General features: G+C 52.1%; 1 protein-coding gene across 1 annotated transcript; it reads right to left on the reverse strand.

Annotated features, from left to right (window-relative positions):
• Positions 1-11,326: 11,326 nt before the first annotated feature.
• HSP90AA1 (heat shock protein 90 alpha family class A member 1) lies at positions 11,327-17,172 on the reverse strand. The gene is made up of 11 exons (XM_059183146.1): positions 17,011-17,172; positions 16,399-16,560; positions 15,944-16,310; positions 15,499-15,632; positions 14,880-15,200; positions 14,524-14,689; positions 13,968-14,158; positions 13,716-13,863; positions 13,268-13,536; positions 12,560-12,893; positions 11,327-12,109 (listed from the first exon to the last, which is right to left on the reverse strand). Exons 2-11 carry the CDS (start codon positions 16,558-16,560, stop codon positions 12,000-12,002), a joined length of 2,202 nt encoding a protein of 733 aa, XP_059039129.1. The 5' UTR covers positions 17,011-17,172; the 3' UTR covers positions 11,327-11,999.
• Positions 17,173-17,379: the final 207 nt, after the last annotated feature.

Below are 17,379 nucleotides of genomic sequence, written 5' to 3' on the forward strand. Positions count from 1 at the left end.
GGTTCTGGGATCAAGGCCTGCATCGGGCTCTCTGCTCAACAGGGAGCCTGCTTCCTCCTCTCTCTCTGCCTGCTTCTCTGCCTACTTGTGATCTCTGTCTGTCAAATAAATAAATAAAATCTTTAAAAAAAAAAAAAAGAAGAAAGAAAAAAGAAAAAAAAAAATAGATCCATAAATACAGAAAACAAACCGGTGTTTGCCAGAGAGAAGAGGTGGGGGGATGGGCAAAACAGGTGGAGGAGGGTGGGAGACATAGGCTCCCTATTATGGGATGAATAGGTCAAGGGGACGAAAAGTACCACATAGGGAACATAGTGGTATTGTAATAGCGTTGCAGGGTGACAGATGGGAGCTACACTTGAGGTGCGCACAGTGTGAAATGTAGAATCATCAAATCACTATGTGGTACAGCTGAAACTAATGTAACATTGTGCATCCACTACACTTCAATAAAACGCATACACACAATACTGAGTCTTCCAATCCATGAACATAGGATGTCTTTTCATTTATTAGGTCTTTAATTTCTTTCAACAGTTTTAAGTTCTCAATGTGCAAGTCTTGTGTCTCTTAAATTTATTGCTAAGTATTTTCTTATTTTTGAAGCTATTGTAAGTAGAGCTGTGTCTTAAATTTATTTTTGGATTGTTCATTGTTAGTGTGTAGAAATACAATAGAATTTTGGGGTGACTGGGTGGCTCAGTGAGTTAAGCACCTGCCTTCAGCTGAGGTTATAGTCCCACGGTCCTGGGGTTAAGCCACACGTCAGGCTCCCTGCTCAGCGAGGAGCCTGCTTCTTTCTCTCCCTGCCACCCCTCACCCTACTCTTTCTATCTCTCTCTCAAATAAATAAATAAAATCTCTTTAAAAGTACAATAGATTTTTGTAGATTGATGTATACTAAAACCTTGCTGAACTGGTTCTTCTAATAAGGGTGTGTGTGTGCATCTATTCTCGTTAGTGTTTTCTATATACAAGATTATGCCATCTGCAAATAGAGATAATTTGTACTCCTTCCTGTCCAATCAGGATGCCTTTTATTTATTTACCTTGACCAAGTACTCTGGCTCAAATCTCCAGTACAGTGTTGAACAGAAGTGGTGGGAGTGAGCATCTGGTCTTGTTTTTAATTTTTGCATTTAACTGTAGTACCAAGTACCTTGATTATGTGTGAGTTACAAAGGTAAGTTAAAGATTAAAGACACCTGAGTGGCTCAGTTAGTTAAGCATCCAACTCTTGATTTCAGCTCAGATCATGATCTCAGAGTCATGACTTACCCACTCAGGCCCTTCATAAATAAATAAATTAAAAAAAAAAAAAAAAAGATTCCCAGGAGCCCAGGTGGTTCAGTGGGTTAAGCCTCTCCCTTCGGCTCAGGTCATGATCTCAGGGTCCTGGGATGGAGCCTCCAATTGGGATCCCTGCGCAGCTGAGAGCCTGCTTCTCCCTCTCCCTCTGCCACTCCCCCTGCTTATGATCTCTCGCTCTCTCTCTGTGTCAAATAAATAGATAAAATCTTAAAGAAAAAAAAAAAGATTCTTTCTCTCCCTCTGCCCCACCCTCCCTGCTTGCACACACTTTCTCTTTAAAAAAAAAAAAGAAAAAGAAAGAAAGAGAAAATATGAATTACAGATTAAATGGTGGGGGGCGGGGCTTGTGGCCATGACCAGTTGACAGGACAATGAGAGGCACATGAGGTTCCATATTCTTCTATCTACTTTGTACCTTTGAAAGTCATGTAATAGAAAATGAGAAAAAGTAAAATAAGGAATACATGGAGCCAGAAAGAAAGAACTAAGGAAATAAAGACAGTAGTAAGGGAAATAGAAGGCCCCCTGAGGAACTGGAGCCCCAGCGGGAATGCTGGAACATTTCTGCTGCTACCATCCAGTTCAAAATACTTTCCTCACCTGGGCCCTACCCCTGCCTGGTCACTCTGCCCCATGGTGCCAGCAGGCCAATAGGCTAAGACTTATCCCTTAGGTCTCTTTTAACCTAGAGCTGTTTTGTTTTAATGGCACTGATTTGTGGAAGAGGCCAGGCCAAATATCCTGCAGAATGTTCTGGATTTGTTGGGCCTCTTCCTCCAAGTGTTGTTTAGCTTGTCCCTCTATCCCCTACCCCTGTATTTCCTATTAACTAGATTTACCAGGACAGTCTCCTGTTATTGGCCACTTAGACTATATTCAAATTTTCCATACTACAGTCTTGCAAAGAACATTCTTGTACGTTTCTCCCATTTTTTTTCTTTCAACAGAGTGTGTGCGCAAGAGAGCGTGTGCGTGCCCCAGACTGGGGGTGGTGGTGGAGGAGGGACTCTCAGAATCTTAATAAGATTTTATTTATTTATTTGACAGAGAGATCACAAATAGGCAGAGAGGCAGGCAGAGAGAGAGAGGAGGAAGCAGACTTCCTATGGAGCAGAGAGCCTGATGTGGGGCTCGATCCCAGGACCCTGGGATCGTGACCCGAGTCGAAGACAGAGGCTTTAACCCACTGAGCCACCCAGGCGCCCCAGACTCTCAGAATCTCAAACAGGCTCCATGCCCCAGCGTGGAGCCCTTATGCGGGGCTCAATCCCACAACCCTGAGATCATGACCTGAGCCCAAACCGAGTTGGACACTTAACCGACTGAGGTCCTCCAGGGGCCGAAGGGGACATTCTTCATCAGACGCATCAGACTGCTCTCTGCAGGGACTGTACAGGTTCACACTCCCACCCGGGGTGCTCGAGAGTCAAGTACCCAGTTGTCAGACTCTGGCCAAAATGTGGTCATGTCAGACTTAAATTTCTGCCATCCTGATGGATATAAAACGTCCCTCCTTGTGCTTGGTTCTCTTCTTTGTGATCACCAGGCATCGTCTCACCGTCTGCTGAACTTTCTGGCTAAGGGAGGACACTGAGCCAGAAGAATCCACAGGACCCACAGGACTTGCCCAACAGTGTGATTTTCTATACCCACAGCAAAGGCAACTCATATACTATGTATTTTATTGGTTTCATCGATTCAACTATTTTTACTAAATTTTTTGAAAGATTTTATTTGACACAGAGAGAGAGAGAGAGAAAGAACACAAGGAGGGGGAGCAGCAGGCAGAGGGAGAGGGAGAAGCAGGCTTCCTGCCGAGCAGGGAGCCCGACACGGGGCTTGATTCCAGGACCGTGGGATCATGACCTGAGCCGAAGGCAGACCCTTAACTGACTGAGCCACCCAGGACCCCCTCAACTATTTTTAAAAGCAGACAGCTGAGATGCATGTACAGTTTGCTTCCCATCATGAATGACCCCCGGAGCCATACCACAGGCCGCTGGACAGGACCCTCTGCGTCGCCGCATTCCCTAGCGCCCCATTACTACTCCAGGGGAAGGAGGAGGAAGGGACAGGTGGGGCTAGGTAGGTAGGGAGAGACACGGGACCATGAGATGAGGCCCCCAGAAATCCCAAAAATGTAGAGGTGTGGGGAAACCAGAGATACGGGACAAAGTGGACCACCCTACCCTAGGCGTGGGGGGCTGGGTCATGGGGGGTGTGTCTTTATGTGACCACAAAGAATAACCAGACCCCAAGAAGGCAGTAAGCCTTGGAAGGTGTTACCAGTAGAGGCGTCAAAGGATTTAAGTTCCCTGCTTAGCTTTTTATGAAAGACTGACCCTAAAGGCCCTCGTTGACAACTCGGTCAAGACCCCTCTCGCTCCTGAGAGCTTTTTCTGTATCCCTGTTTAATAAACTTCTATCGCTTTACTCAAAAAGAAAAAAAGCAGACAGCCAAGAGGCACCTGGCTGGCTCAGTCCGTGGCGCGTACAACTCTTGACCTTGGGGTTGGAAGTTCGAGCCCATACTGCGTGCAGAGATTACTTTAAAAAAAGTGAAACGGGGGGCGCCTGGGTGGCTCAGTGGGTTAAGCCTCTGCATTAGGCTGAGGCCATGATCTTAGGGTCCTGGGATCGAGTCCCCCATCGAGCTCTGCTCAGCGGGGAGCCTGCTTCCCACCTCCCCTCTGCCTGCCTCTCTGCCTACTTGTGACCTCTCTCTGTCAAATAAGTAAATATATAAATCTTAAAAATAAATAAATAAAAAGGGGCACCTGAGGGGCCCAGTCAGTTAAGCACCTGACTCATGATCTCAGTGTTGTGAGTTCAAGCCCCACACTAAATTACTTAAGTCTACCGAAAAAAAAAAGAAAAAAACTTTAAAAAAAAGATGGATAGATGATTCATCCTTTTTTTTTTTTAAATTCTGGTTTTGGGGTGTCTGGGTAGCTCAGCTGAGTAACTGCCTTCAGCTCGGGTCATGATCCTGGGGTCCTGGGATCGAGTCTCAAGTCTTGCATCGGGCTCCCTGCTCAGCTCAGGGCGGGGGAGGGGGGGTGCCGTCAGCTCCTCCTGCCGTCCCCCTGCTCCTTCCCCGGCTCACTCTTTCTCTCTCAAATAAATAAATAAAATCTTTTTTAAAAATAAGAATAGGGGCGCCTGGGTGGCTCAGTGGGTTAAGGCCTTGGCCTTCAGCTCGGGTGTGATCTCCGGGTCCTGGGGTGGAGCCCCGCATCAGGCTCTGTGTTCAGCAGGGGGCCTGCTTCTCCACCCCCTCTGCCTGCCTCTCTGCCTATTTGTGATCTGTCAAATAAACAAAATCTTAAGAAAAAATAAGAATAAATAAAAAATAAATTCTGATTTTTTAAAAAGATTTTATTTATTTGACACAGAGAGAGAGATCACAAGTAGGCGGAGAGAGAGAGAGGAAGGGAAGCAGGCTCCCCGCTGAGCAGAGAGCCCGATGTGGGGCTCCATCCCAGGACCCTGAGATCATCATGACCTGAGCCGAAGGCAGAGGCTTTAACCCACTGAGCCACCCAAGTACCCCTTGCTAATTTTTTTAAATCTGGAATTTAAAAAAAGGAAGAGTGTTGCTTTGGGGACTACATGTGAAGTGCTAGGACACCCGTGGTCAAGCAGAGAGAGGCCTTGAAGACCCTCCCTCAAAAGCTAACTCGAGGCGAGCAGACAGATGCGCTTGGCCGACCATATGCTCAGCTGCTGCGGCTCTGCCACGACGGCCTGGAATCTTCGCTGGGAGTCGGATGTGCTATTAATACATGGTGACTCACTAAAAGCTCGGCTTCCTGGAACGTTCTCCCCAGGGAGGAGGAGCCCTGTTCCTGCCTATAGAAGAATCCTCTGAAATCCCACTTTCAAAGGTTCCAGTAGATCATGAAGGCTAAGCAAAGAGAAGGAGAGCTTCCGAAATTATACAAAATTATGTAAACGCTGGTGCATCTGCCAGTAATTCAATCCCCAAACAGCGGCAGGTGCGTGGGGCCGGCGGCGGGCGCGCGGGCACGTGCCTCCTTTCGGGGCGCACCTGCCGGGAGCTAACGGTTGGGGCAATGGGGCCCGAGGCCGGGGAGAGCGGGGGAGGGGCCGGGACGGTGCCCCCGGGCGCCTGTGGAGGCTGGACAGTGGGATTGGCCTGGTGCAGTGGGGCATGAAGACCATTTGGGGGCAAGTTATTGCTTCATACAGACGGGGTCCCTGCTGGGGACATGGAAAAGTTTTCCCAGTAGGTGCTGGGGATGGTCGGGTAAGATTTTGATGTAGGTAACGCCACTGAGCTCGGCACTTAAAATGGTCAGTTGTCTGTGACATACATTTTACCACAATTGAAAAACCAGACGAGGGGCACCTGGGTGGCTGTGTGCGGTGGGTGTGTGCCTGCAGCTCGGGTCATGATCCCAGGGTCCTCACGGGAAGCTGCTTCTCCCTCTGCCGCTCCCCTGCTTGTGCTCTCTCTCCCTCCCTCTCTCTGACAGATAAATAAATAAAATCTTTTTTTTTTTTTTTAAAGATTATTTATTTATTTATTTATTTGGCAGAAAGAGACACAGTGAGAGAGGGAACACAAGCAGGGGGAGTGGGAGAGCTCGAAGCAAGCTTCCCACCGATTGGGGAGCCTGATACTCGGATTGATCCCAGAACCCTGGGATCATGACTGAGCCCCCCAGGTGCCCAATAAATAAAATCTGTTTTTTAAAAGATTTTATTTATTTATTTGACAGACAGAGATCACAAGTAGGCAGAGAGGCAGGCAGAGAGAGGGGGAAGCAGGCTCCCCGCTGAGCAGAGAGCCCGATGTGGGGCTCCATCCCAGGACCCTGAGATCATCATGACCTGAGCCAAGGCAGAGACTTTAACCCACTGAGCCACCCAGGCGCCCCCCAATAAATAAAATCTTAAAATAAATACATGGCACCTTGGTGGCTCAGTGGGTTAAAGCCTCTCTGCCTTTGGCTCTGGTCATGATCTCAGGGTCCTGGGATCAAGCCCCGCATCGGGCTCTCTGCTCAGCGGGGAGCCTGCTTCCCCCTCTCTCTGCCTGCCTCTCTGTCTGCTTGCGATCTTTCTCTCTGTCAAATAAATAAAGAATCTTTTAAATAAGTAAATAAATACATAAAAATAAAAAATAAGCTTTATGGGGGTGCCTGAGTGGCTCAGTCGTTACGCCTCTGACTTTTGGTTTTGGCTCAGGTCCTGATCTCAGGGTCTTGGGATCAAGCCCCGCGTTGGGCTCTGTGTTCAGTGGGGAGCCTGCTTCTCTGCTTCTCTCTCCCTCTGACACTCCAACCACATGCACTCATACTCTTTCTCTAAAATAAATAAAATCTTAAAAACAAAAATAACAGCTTTATTGAAATATGGTTCATATGCTATACAAATCATCCATTTAAAGTGTACAGATCAATGATTTTTTAAATTGTTCTTGATTTTCTAAATTTTTTTAAAGATTTATTTGAGAGAGAGCGAGAGAGCAGTGCAATACCATCACCACAATCAATTCTAGAACACTCTGACTACCTCGAAAAGAAACTCTGCACTCATTAGCAGTCACTCCTTAATGCCGCCCTGCAGCCCCTGGGAACCAGGCCTCTTCCTTCTGCCTCCATGAATTTGCCTGCTCTGGGGACTTCATATAAATGGGATCATACTGGGGCATCTGGGTGTCTCATTCGGTTAAGCATCTGCCTTCAGCTCAGGTCATGATCTCAGGGTCCTGGGATCGAGTCGTGCATCAGGCTCCCTGCTCCATGAGGAGCCTGCTTCTCCCTTTCTGTCTGCCTGCTGCTCCCGCTGCTTGTGCTCTCTCTCTGTCAAATAAATAAATAAAATCTTTAAAAAAAAAATGGAATCATACAGTCCACTGGTGGCGTTTCGTGACCGGGTTCTTTCACTTGCGTGCTGCCGCGTTCATCCCCATGAACAAGTGTGGCACGAATCAGTACTTCTTACGCACCTCTCAGTGACAAGAGGATAGTATTTGGAAGAAGAGCCTATTGTATGCACCGCTACATTTGGTTTATCTGCACCTCTGTCGATGGACATGTGGTTTGCTCCCACCTTTTGGCTTTTGTGAATAATGCTATGAAAATGTGTGTGTGCATTTTTTAAAAGATCTTATTTATCTGATAGAGATCACAAGTAGAGAGGAGAGGAAGCAGGCTCCCCGCTGAGCAGAGAGCCCAATTCGGGGCTCAATCCCAAAACCCCGAGATCATGACCCTAGCCTAAGGCAGAGGCTTAACCCACTGAGCCACCCAGGCGCCCCTGTGTGTGTATTTTTGCAAGCGTTCTCATCGGTCCTAGACAGACGCCTAGCAGTGGAGTTGCTGGACCCAATGGAAAGTCTCTGTTTCATTTTTGGAGGAACTGCCAGACTGTTTTCTAGAACAGTTCCACTCCACACTCCCAGCAGCCGGGTAGGAAGTCCCAATTCCTCCATGTCCTCACCAATACTTCTTAGTCTCTCTCCCTCTACTTCTGTTTGTGTTTAGAATATTCCAGAATAACACTTAGGAAAAAAAAAAAAAAGAGAGAGAGAGAGAAGAAATTAGAAATGCAGAGTTTATAGACCAAAATGTTTTGGCCAGTCTTGGTTTACCTGTCACATGCCAGACGCTGTCCTATGTATTTGGGATAGACAAAATAGAGAAACGTCTGATATTTGAACTCAGGACTGGCCGGATCAACTCTTCCTCACCCGCCATCTTGGGAGGTAGAGCCCAGCCTGGAATTTCCACCCCTGCCCTTGGTCCCCAGCCTGGGAGGGACAGGGGGGATGACTGAGGGGAAGGTGTCGTGCTCTCACCCTCCATCAGGCCTCCCTCAGCCCTGGAGGCCCCGGGTGCCGCCCTCTACAGGCGGGACAGGGTGGGCGAGCGTGGAGGAAGGGGCCACCTGGCACCAAGATGAGACAAAACCAAGATGGTGGAACCGCCTTAGCAGTTCCTGGTGGGACAGACACGCCTCAGGAAGTGGGCACAGGCCCCGCTATCTTGATGAGGCTGCCTATGGGCTGCCGCCTCCAGAGTCTCCGTCTGATCCGGGTCTGCGTCCAGGTCACACGGTCACCCACGGTCACCCCCCAGCTCTCTCGTCACTCAGCCTGTGTGCAGGTCCCTTCCTCAGGCCATGTCCAGGCTTTCAAGCCTGGTGAGCCACCTGGTCCCTCGTCCCCTTTCCTCTTTGTTGCGATCAGGCCAGCTTTCTGTCAGCAGTCAGCCCCTTCCAGAAGCTTCCCCAGACCCTGCCTGTCCTTGCCGTGCTTGTACCTCAGCCGGAGCCCTTGTGGCCTCCACATGAGCTGCCGTGGCTCGGTCGGCCTTCTGCAAGGCCGTTTCATCCGCGGGGCCCGCGGGCCCGGCCTGGCCTAGCGCTCGGTGGCTGTTGGCGGATGTATATGCCTGAGAGGAATCACTAGAGACCGAGAAGGCTGACGGACGGGGAGGCAGGAGTGGGGGACCTTCCCGGAGGACGGGAGGCTCAGGCTGGGCCTCGGTGGCAGCTCAGAACGGTGTGTGGTAAAAGCGAGCCTGCGTGAGGGAGGCTCGGAGGACAGGTGGGGAAGGTCCCCAGAAGCGGCATGTCCTTGCAAGGGAAAGCTGTGTCACAGCACCTGCTCGACGCCGGGCACGGGGAAGCCCGCTACCTAGCGAGGCCAGGAAGCTCTTCCTGGCGTCACCATTTCTCATTTACAATCGAGGTCAGAGGTGTGGAGTCCAGTGACTTGCTTCAGGTCACTTTGAACGCCGAGAGACTGCTTTCCCTAGTTTTTCTTTTTTTATTTGACAGGCAGAGTCACAAGTAGGCAGAGAGAGAAGGGGAAGCAGGTTCCCCGCTGAGCAGACAGCCCGATGCGGGGCTCGATCCCAGGACCCTGGGATCATGACCTGAGCCAAAGGCAGGGGCCTTAGCCCACTGAGCCACCCAGGTACCCCTTCCCTCATTTTTTAAAGCTTATTTTCTTTAGTAATTACTCTATCCAACATGAAGTTTCAACTCCTGATTCTGAGAGCCAGTCACTTGCTCTTCCTACGGAGCCAGCCAAGCGCCCCTCATGCTTGTTTTCATTTGCTATTTAAGTAAAACCATTAAAACCCACCCATTCTGGCGTGCCTGGGTGCTCAGGTCATGGTCCCCGACCATGGGAGCCTGCTTCTCCCTCCACCTCTGCCCCTCCCCCACTTGTGTGTGCTCCCTAATATTTAAGAAACTTTCCAAGATTTTTTATTTGTAGGAGAGAGCACAAGCAGGGGGAGCAGCAAGCAGAGGGAGAAGCAGGCCCCCTGCTGAGCAAATGTGGGGCTCCGAGGACCCTGAGATTTGAGAGGGAGCGAGCTTGGGTGGCAGGCAGAAAAGGGGACAATCTCAGGCAGACTTCCCTGATCCCAACGCGGGGAGACGGGGGCAGTCACAACCCTGCCCCAAGATCATGACCTAAACCCAATCAAGATTTGGCCCTTCAACAACAGAACCACCCAGGTGCCCCTGAACTGATTTTTGAAGACTTAAAATCTTAAAAACAAAAAATGGTTGTTATTTGACCACCAGAGATCACAAGTAGGCAGAGAGGTAGGCAGAGAGGGGGAAGCAGGCTCCCCGCCAAGCAGAGAGCCCGATGTGGGGCTCCATCCCAGCAGCCCAGGATCATGATCGGAGCCGAAAGCAAAGGCCCCAACCTACTGAGCCACCCAGGCACCCTGAAGATTTAACAACCGTTTGATGTTAAGCTAAATTCAGTTGGTTTTTGCATGTTGATCTCAGGACCTACTTCATGTCTTGCCTCCAACTCGAACCTGTGACCTGCCCTCCTCCACAGGATGGGACTATTCTGGAAGGTGTTAAGCAACCCTGGGTTTTGAGGCCCCCCGTGTACTTTTGGAGCTCCTCACCCAGCGTGCTGAGCATCCATCTTCTTGGTGGTCCTGGCTCCAAAAGGGGTCAGTGGGGGATGCTTCCAGATACACAGCTTGCCTCAAGCGCTCAGCAACTCTCGGGGAAATCACTGAGGTCCTCTGTAGATCCCCTCGCGTGTCCAACAACCTCCAGTATTCACCGGACCCAGGAAACACAGAAGGAACCCCCCCCCCCGGCATTCCTTTTAGTGCAAAAACCTCACACTTCCTCCCAGCTGGTCCCCTCTTTCCCGGAGCAGCAGAACACCAGAGAGCCGGTTTGGGAGGTAAATTTGGAACCAGCACAAGACAGCCATTGCGGAGAGGAGTTTGAAGATCAGATGGGCTTACCACTCACCAGGGACTCAGTGGTTCTAGGGAGCCAGGGGCCCACCCTGCCCCAGGACACACAACTTGGGGGTTCTCTCCTGGCCCAGCGACCTAGGCTGGTCATGATCATGGTTTGTATGTGACCTTAGCCTCCAAATCCTGCATGGACCCGCTACCGCCTGTTTTCAAACCCAATTTTAGGATTGGCCATTGCTGCCCCAGCTCCCAGAGGGGAAGCCTCTGGCTCAGCTGGTTGGAGACAGGAGCTCCCCTTCTCCCCGTGGCCCTCACAGGGGTCAGCAACCGCTCGCCGAGTGTCTTGCCTGAGGCTCAATAAAGAGCCGGACTAAGAGGCTTTCGGGTGGGGTGGCCTAAGCAGATTTGAAGAACTCATACCTGGAAGGCTGAGGTATTAAGGAACTATATTTAGGACAGAAAGGTTTTACAAATACAGAAAAGCAGTTTGGACATGAAAATCCTGCGCAAGGAACGGTCTGTGAGGGAATGGGACCCAGCACAGGGGAGACGCCGTGTTGCGTCACGCTCCCATTCTCTGCCACGCACTCTAGAATGTGCCCCCCCACCCCCAGGGCCCCCACATCAGTGCGCACGGGCAGGGCGGTTGAGGACCTCAGGCCCCCACGGGAACCACGTCCCTCTTAGTCTCCTCATAAGCAACACGTGTTTTATCTCGGGTTCTTCCATCTGGGGTGCCTGATCCCCTACAACTCCCATGATGATCCCCCGCAAGACACACACTTTCACAGAACTTTAACTTGTATTTGTTACAACCTTTTATTGTAGAATGTGACTTGAGCACTACATTTCCACTCACGGAACTTGTGGAGTTACTCCTCCAACAGCTTTACAACACGCCTAAGTAGGCTGAGAATGTCGCTACTCTAAACAACGCTCCTCTTTGGAAAACAAGCCCTATACACGGTTACTCCCTTCAGCTTGGTTTAACTACTAGTTTCTAGAGGCCTGGTACATGCATCTGGTAACTACAGGGGACAGAAGATTTAAAAAGTAGATCCTAGAGGGTGAGAGCTGTTTTAACCAACACTTCTCTTTAAAACATCAAGGTATAACTCGGAACACTTCAGTGACAGACAAATTTGGTCTTACTAAGGAATCCGCTTGTAGCTAAACACTTTAGACCACAGTTAACGTTAGGTTACGCACACCTCACAACAAAGGTCACCTTGTCCAGTTACAACGAGCCGGCGTGGCACTAGGGAAGAAAAACTAGCTGGGCTTTAGCTCCTACACGTCACAGTATCACACTCGAACAGAAAGAAATCTTCCCCTTAAGTAGTTATTATCATGCCATACAGATTCTTAAAATGTTAACAAAAATAAAGAAAAACATCCTTGAAAATATATTATCAGAGGGAATGAAGATAAAGTATCGAATACATGTACAAGTCATTCTCGCGGCACCTAGTCAACCTCCTCCATGCGCGACGTGTCGTCGTCACCTTCCAGGGGGGGCATCTCCTCACTCACGGCCGCACTGCTGTCGTCAGCGGTGGGGTCATCTTCATCAATACCTGTTGGGAAAGAAACCCCTCCTGCTGTTAGAGTTCTCGAAGCCAGCTGATCACCAGCCCACTACACTGGTCTGTACCCACTGTAAAGGCTGAGCCGTTAGTTGGTGCTGAAAGCGCTTTCATTTTTCAGACCTTCTGATCAGAAGGTCTGTTCTCTGGGTTGTTTTTTAAAATGTTTATTTATTTATTTGACAGAGATCACAAGTAGGCAGAGAGGCAGGGAGGGGGAAGCAGGCTCTCTGCTCAGGAGAGCCCAATGCAGGGCTTGATCCCAGGACCCTGGGATCATGACCTGAGCTGAAGGCAGAGGCTTTAACCCACTGAGTCACCCAGGCGCCCCTCTGTTCTTTGAAAGAGGAGCCATTACGGTCACCCAAGCGGGAGGGGGCCACCCCTAACATTGATGAGGCTGAAGGTCCCGCCCGGCCCACGGCTCGGCGGGGAGCTTACCGAGACCGAGCTTGATCATCCTGTAGATCCTGTTGGCATGCGTCTGCGGATCTTCCAGACTGAAGCCAGAGGACAGGAGCGCCGTCTCGTAGAGCAGGATGACCAGGTCTTTCACAGACTTGTCGTTCTTGTCGGCCTCGGCCTTCTGCCGTAAGGTCTCGATGATGGAGTGGTCGGGGTTGATCTCCAGGTGCTTCTTCGCGGCCATGTAGCCCATGGTGGAGTTATCTCTCAAGGCCTGGGCCTTCATGATCCTCTCCATGTTTGCCGTCCAGCCGTACGTGCTTGTCACGATGCAGCACGGGGAGGTCACCAGTCGGTTTGACACGACCACCTACAAGCAGAGCATGAAGAAATTAGTGAATGCACGTACAAAACGCCACTACAGCTAATTTTTCGGCAGCACGACCAGCTGCATGGGTACATGGAACCCAAGGACTCCAAGGACTGAGTAGTCACGAGTCAAACACCGCCAGCCAATTCAACTATTCAGAGCTTTCTTCCAGCACACCCTAACTCTCCCCGGGTCTTCAGCCACCTTAAGAGTTTTCTCTATGTAGGAAATGCTAATTTTCTATTCGGTAAGTTCAGAAAACACAGGGGGAGAAAGGGCCTGCGGAGGACAAACCTGGCCAACCCCTCTGGGCCCTCTAGAAAGCAGCCCATGACCAGGAGACCGCGGCAGCCCGGGGCACTGCTCTCACAAACCTTTTCTACTTTTTTCTCTAAGATGTCCTTCATGATCTTGCACAGGTTTTCAAACTTTGTCTTTTTCTCTTCCTGTTTCTTTTTCTCTTCTTCATCTTCTGGAAGTTCCAAGCCCTCTTTGGTCACAGACACCAACGTCTTCCCCTCAAACTCCTTGAGCTGCTGGACGCAGTACTCGTCAATGGGCTCGATCATGTAGATCACTTCCAGGCCGTGCTTCCGAAGACGCTCCACGAAGGCCGAGTTCGCTACCTGGTCCTTGGTCTCACCTGAAGGGTGGGAGAAGTTATAGACCTTTAACAGGCAAGGACTTCATCTTGCTTTTTTACCTTTTGCTAAATCTAGTCAGATCTAACCACAGAGACCGCCCAGCCCACGTGGCCTTGCCTGGCTTCGTCCCTGGGCACAGACCTGCAGAGCCCGGTGCCCGCGCACCCTCCGACCTTACCTGTGATGTAATAGATGTGTTTCTGGTTCTCCTTCATTCTGGTGCAATAGTCCTTGAGAGACACCATCTCGTCACCGGAGGCGGACGTGTAATAGCGCAACAGCTCCGAGAGCTTCTTCCGATTCTGAGAGTCCTCGTGGATGCCAAGCTGAAAGAGAACGTAGACTCTGAACTTTCTCTGCATTTAAAGAAAGTCAAAAATTTGACAAACTATGACCCCTACTACTGAGGATCCAATATGTTCACCCCAACCTTGATGTTTTTGGAGAACTGTTCATAAAACTTCTTGTAGTTCTCTTTATCTTCGGCCAGTTCGGTGAAGAGTTCTAAGCACTTTTTGACCAAGTTCTTTCTGATAACCTTTAAAATTTTGCTTTGCTGCAGCATCTCACGGGAAATATTTAGAGGAAGATCCTCCGAGTCCACCACACCTCTGATGAAATCTGGAAAAATACAAACAAATGCACTCAAAATCATCCCCAAAGACCCGGATAATCACAATCCACAAACAGGTAAACCCAAGGAACCAAAGATCATCTCCTGCCCCACATGGGTTCTTTTTTAAAAAAATATTTTATTTGACAGAGAGAGAGATATCACAAGTATGCAGAGAGGCAGGCAGAGAGAGAGAGAGGAGCCTGAACCAGGGCTTGATCCGAGGACTCTGGGATCATGACCTGAGCCGAAGGCAGAGGCTCAACCCACTGAGCCACCCAGGTCCCCCCACCCCCCACATGCATTCTTGAATCCACTGTGCAGAGCTGACGAGGCACTGGCTGGGCTCGAGCCTCACACTGCCCACACTTACTCAGATACTCTGGGATGAGCTCCTCACAGTTATCCATGATGAAAACTCTGCGAACATACAACTTGATGTTGTTCTTTTTCTTTCTGTTCTCGAATAGGTCAAAGGGAGCACGTCTTGGCACAAAGAGAAGAGCTCGGAACTCCAACTGTCCTTCCACTGAAAAATGCTGTTTAAGCAAGCACACAGCGAACCATCATCAAGGGACAACACAGGTAGGAGCCACTGAAGACGCGCTCCGCTTACAGTCACAGAACCAAAAGCGCTCCTGGGGGGCGAGTAGGAGGGCTGGGACAGAGGCCTGCGCCGCAACCCACACCCCGACCACAAGACAAGCTGCAGGGACTCGGGGCACTCACCTTCACTGCCAGGTGATCTTCCCAGTCATTGGTCAAACTCTTGTAGAATTCTCCATACTCTTCGTTGGTGATATCGTCGGGGTTTCGGGTCCAAATGGGCTTGGTCTTGTTCAGTTCTTCCTGGTCGATGTACTTCTCCTTGATCTTCTTCTTCTTCTTCTTGTCCCCGTCCTTCTTCTCCTCCTCCTCCTCGTCCGAGCCGACGTCTTCGATCTCGGGTTTGTCATCCGACTCCTTCTCTTCCTTTTCTTTTTCCTCCTCTTTCTCTTCCTTTTCTTCAGCCTCATCATCGCTCACCTCTTTATCACGTTCCTTCTCCACCTTCAAAATGAGATGCAAAACCACGTCACCTCTGCATTCTGGAACTAAAGAACACCCTGGACTGGACACAGTTAACACCCAAGTGTAAGACTCAAAGAAAGAAACGTTTATCAGCCACAACACTCTGGTCGGCATCTCACGTTATCTACCTAAGTAACCAGCCTGGGTACGTGGACGGGGAGACGGAACTTCACAAAGTCCCGCCAGTGCAAGTTTGGCTCTTTCCCTCATCAACAGCCCCAAACACTAGGAACTTCCGGTCACCAGCTCCGCGCTCGACCCCGGGCGCGACACTCACGAACAGCGTGATGGGGTAGCCGATGAACTGGGAGTGCTTCTTCACGATCTCCTTTATCCTCCTCTCCTCCAGGTACTCCGTCTGGTCTTCCTTCAGGTGCAGGATAACCTTCGTTCCCCGACCCATAGGTTCGCCTGCGCAAGAGAGAGAAAACTCGATTTCAATCTGAATGTGCAAATTCAGCAATTGGGAAAACAGAAAACCCTCAGTTGTTCTCCACGCCACCCCCAACGGTTTTGAGCAACTTAACCGCGTGAGGTTTACTCCTACTATGCAAGGAGAACCCCGGGCAGTTAACCGCCTGCCCACGATCAGAACTCAAGGACCCCACTCCTCCATCACGTGCTTCCCGGGCCTCCACTGCATCTTCCGGGCCCCCAGCCTAACAGCACCAGGCCCTCCCCAACGACGCAAGGGCCAGGACGGCAGCCCACCGGATGCCCACCTGTGTCCGTGCGGACCGTGAACGAGCCCCCCGCGGAGGACTCCCAGGCGTACTGCTCGTCGTCGTTGTGCTTGGTGATCACCGTCACCTTCTCAGCCACCAAGTAGGCGGAATAGAACCCGACCCCGAACTGGCCAATCATAGAAATATCTGCGCCCGCCTGCAGCGCTTCCATGAACGCTTTGGTCCCCGACTTGGCGATGGTGCCCAGGTTGTTGATCAGGTCGGCCTTGGTCATGCCGATGCCGGTATCCACGATGGTGAGGGTCCGGTCCTGCTTGTTCGGGATGAGGTTAATGTGCAGCTCCTTCCCCGAGTCGAGCTTGCTGGGGTCGGTCAGGCTCTCGTACCGGATTTTGTCCAGAGCCTGTGGACAGAGCCGGGGCCGGTGAGGGCCGAGCGCCCGGGGAGGGGGTGCCCGCCCGCCCAGCCGGCCCGGCGCGCCGCGCACTCACGTCGGACGAGTTGGAGATCAGCTCCCGCAAGAAGATCTCCTTGTTCGAGTAGAAGGTGTTGATGATCAGCGACATCAACTGCGCGATCTCCGCCTGGAAGGCGAACGTCTCCACCTCCTCCTCCTCCATCGGCTGGTCTTGGGTCTGGGTTTCCTCAGGCATCTGCAGGGCCGCGGAGCCGGTTACGGGCCGCCCCCGCGCCCCCCGCCCGCTCCTCCGGGAGGCCCGCGCCCGCCGGCCGAGCCGGGGCCGCCGACAAAGGATGACCTCATTTCCAGCTGCGACAGCGAGGGCCGTGCGCACGCCGCCGCCGCCACCGGGCGCCACACGCCCTCGGGGACCCCGCCCGGAGCCGGAGCCGGAGCCCCCTCCCCCCTTCTCCCGTCCGCCCGAGACCCCGGAGCCGAAGCCCGGCGGCCGGGGAACCCCCACCGACCCGGGCGCACCCCCTTTCCCGCGAGTGGGGGGTCGGGGGCGCAGCAGGCCCGAGGCCTCTACCTGCGAGAGCACAGCCGCGCCGCCCCACAGGCCCGGGGCCTCCGGGGGGCCCGCCCCGAGCCCGCCGCCCTGGACCCCCGCCGCCCCCCCAGGGCCCCCCAAGCGCCCCCTCACCTTGGCTAAAGGACCGCACGGGCTCCGAGAGGACGCAGCACCAGGACGCAGGAGCAACTGGCGCGCCGCCCCCGCGCTTCCCTTATATAGACGCGGGCCCGCCCGGCGCGCGGCGCCTTTTCCAGAAGCCTCCCGAACCTTCCGGAAGAACCCTCCCCAACCGCCGCCGCGGCCACGCGCTTGCGCCTGCGCCGTGGCCGCGGCCCCGCCCCTCTCCCGGGCGCGCGCGGGCCCGCCCAAGCGCCCCACCCCCAACGGCCGCCGCGCGCGTCCCCGCACCGGACTCAGTGCGCCGGCGCGGCCCGGAACTCTCGCGAAGGTCTCGCGCCTTCCGGAGCCACCACCCCCAGCGCGGCGGGCGCCGGCGCC

This window comes from Mustela lutreola, chromosome 7 (assembly GCF_030435805.1).
Source record: "Mustela lutreola isolate mMusLut2 chromosome 7, mMusLut2.pri, whole genome shotgun sequence".
In the NCBI taxonomy this organism is placed as follows: Eukaryota; Metazoa; Chordata; class Mammalia; order Carnivora; family Mustelidae; genus Mustela; species Mustela lutreola.

Bases quoted from the DNA above. Each gene is read 5' to 3' on its own strand.
- HSP90AA1 (XM_059183146.1), bottom strand. From the start codon at position 16,560: ATGCCTGAGGAAACCCAGACCCAAGACCAGCCGATGGAGGAGGAGGAG. The intron at 14,690-14,879 runs GTGAGTGCCCCG...TTGCTTAAACAG, and splicing joins AAGATCACCTGGCAGTGAAG to CATTTTTCAGTGGAAGGACA. The intron at 13,864-13,967 runs GTTGGGGTGAAC...GTTCTCTTTCAG, and splicing joins AGTTCTCCAAAAACATCAAG to CTTGGCATCCACGAGGACTC.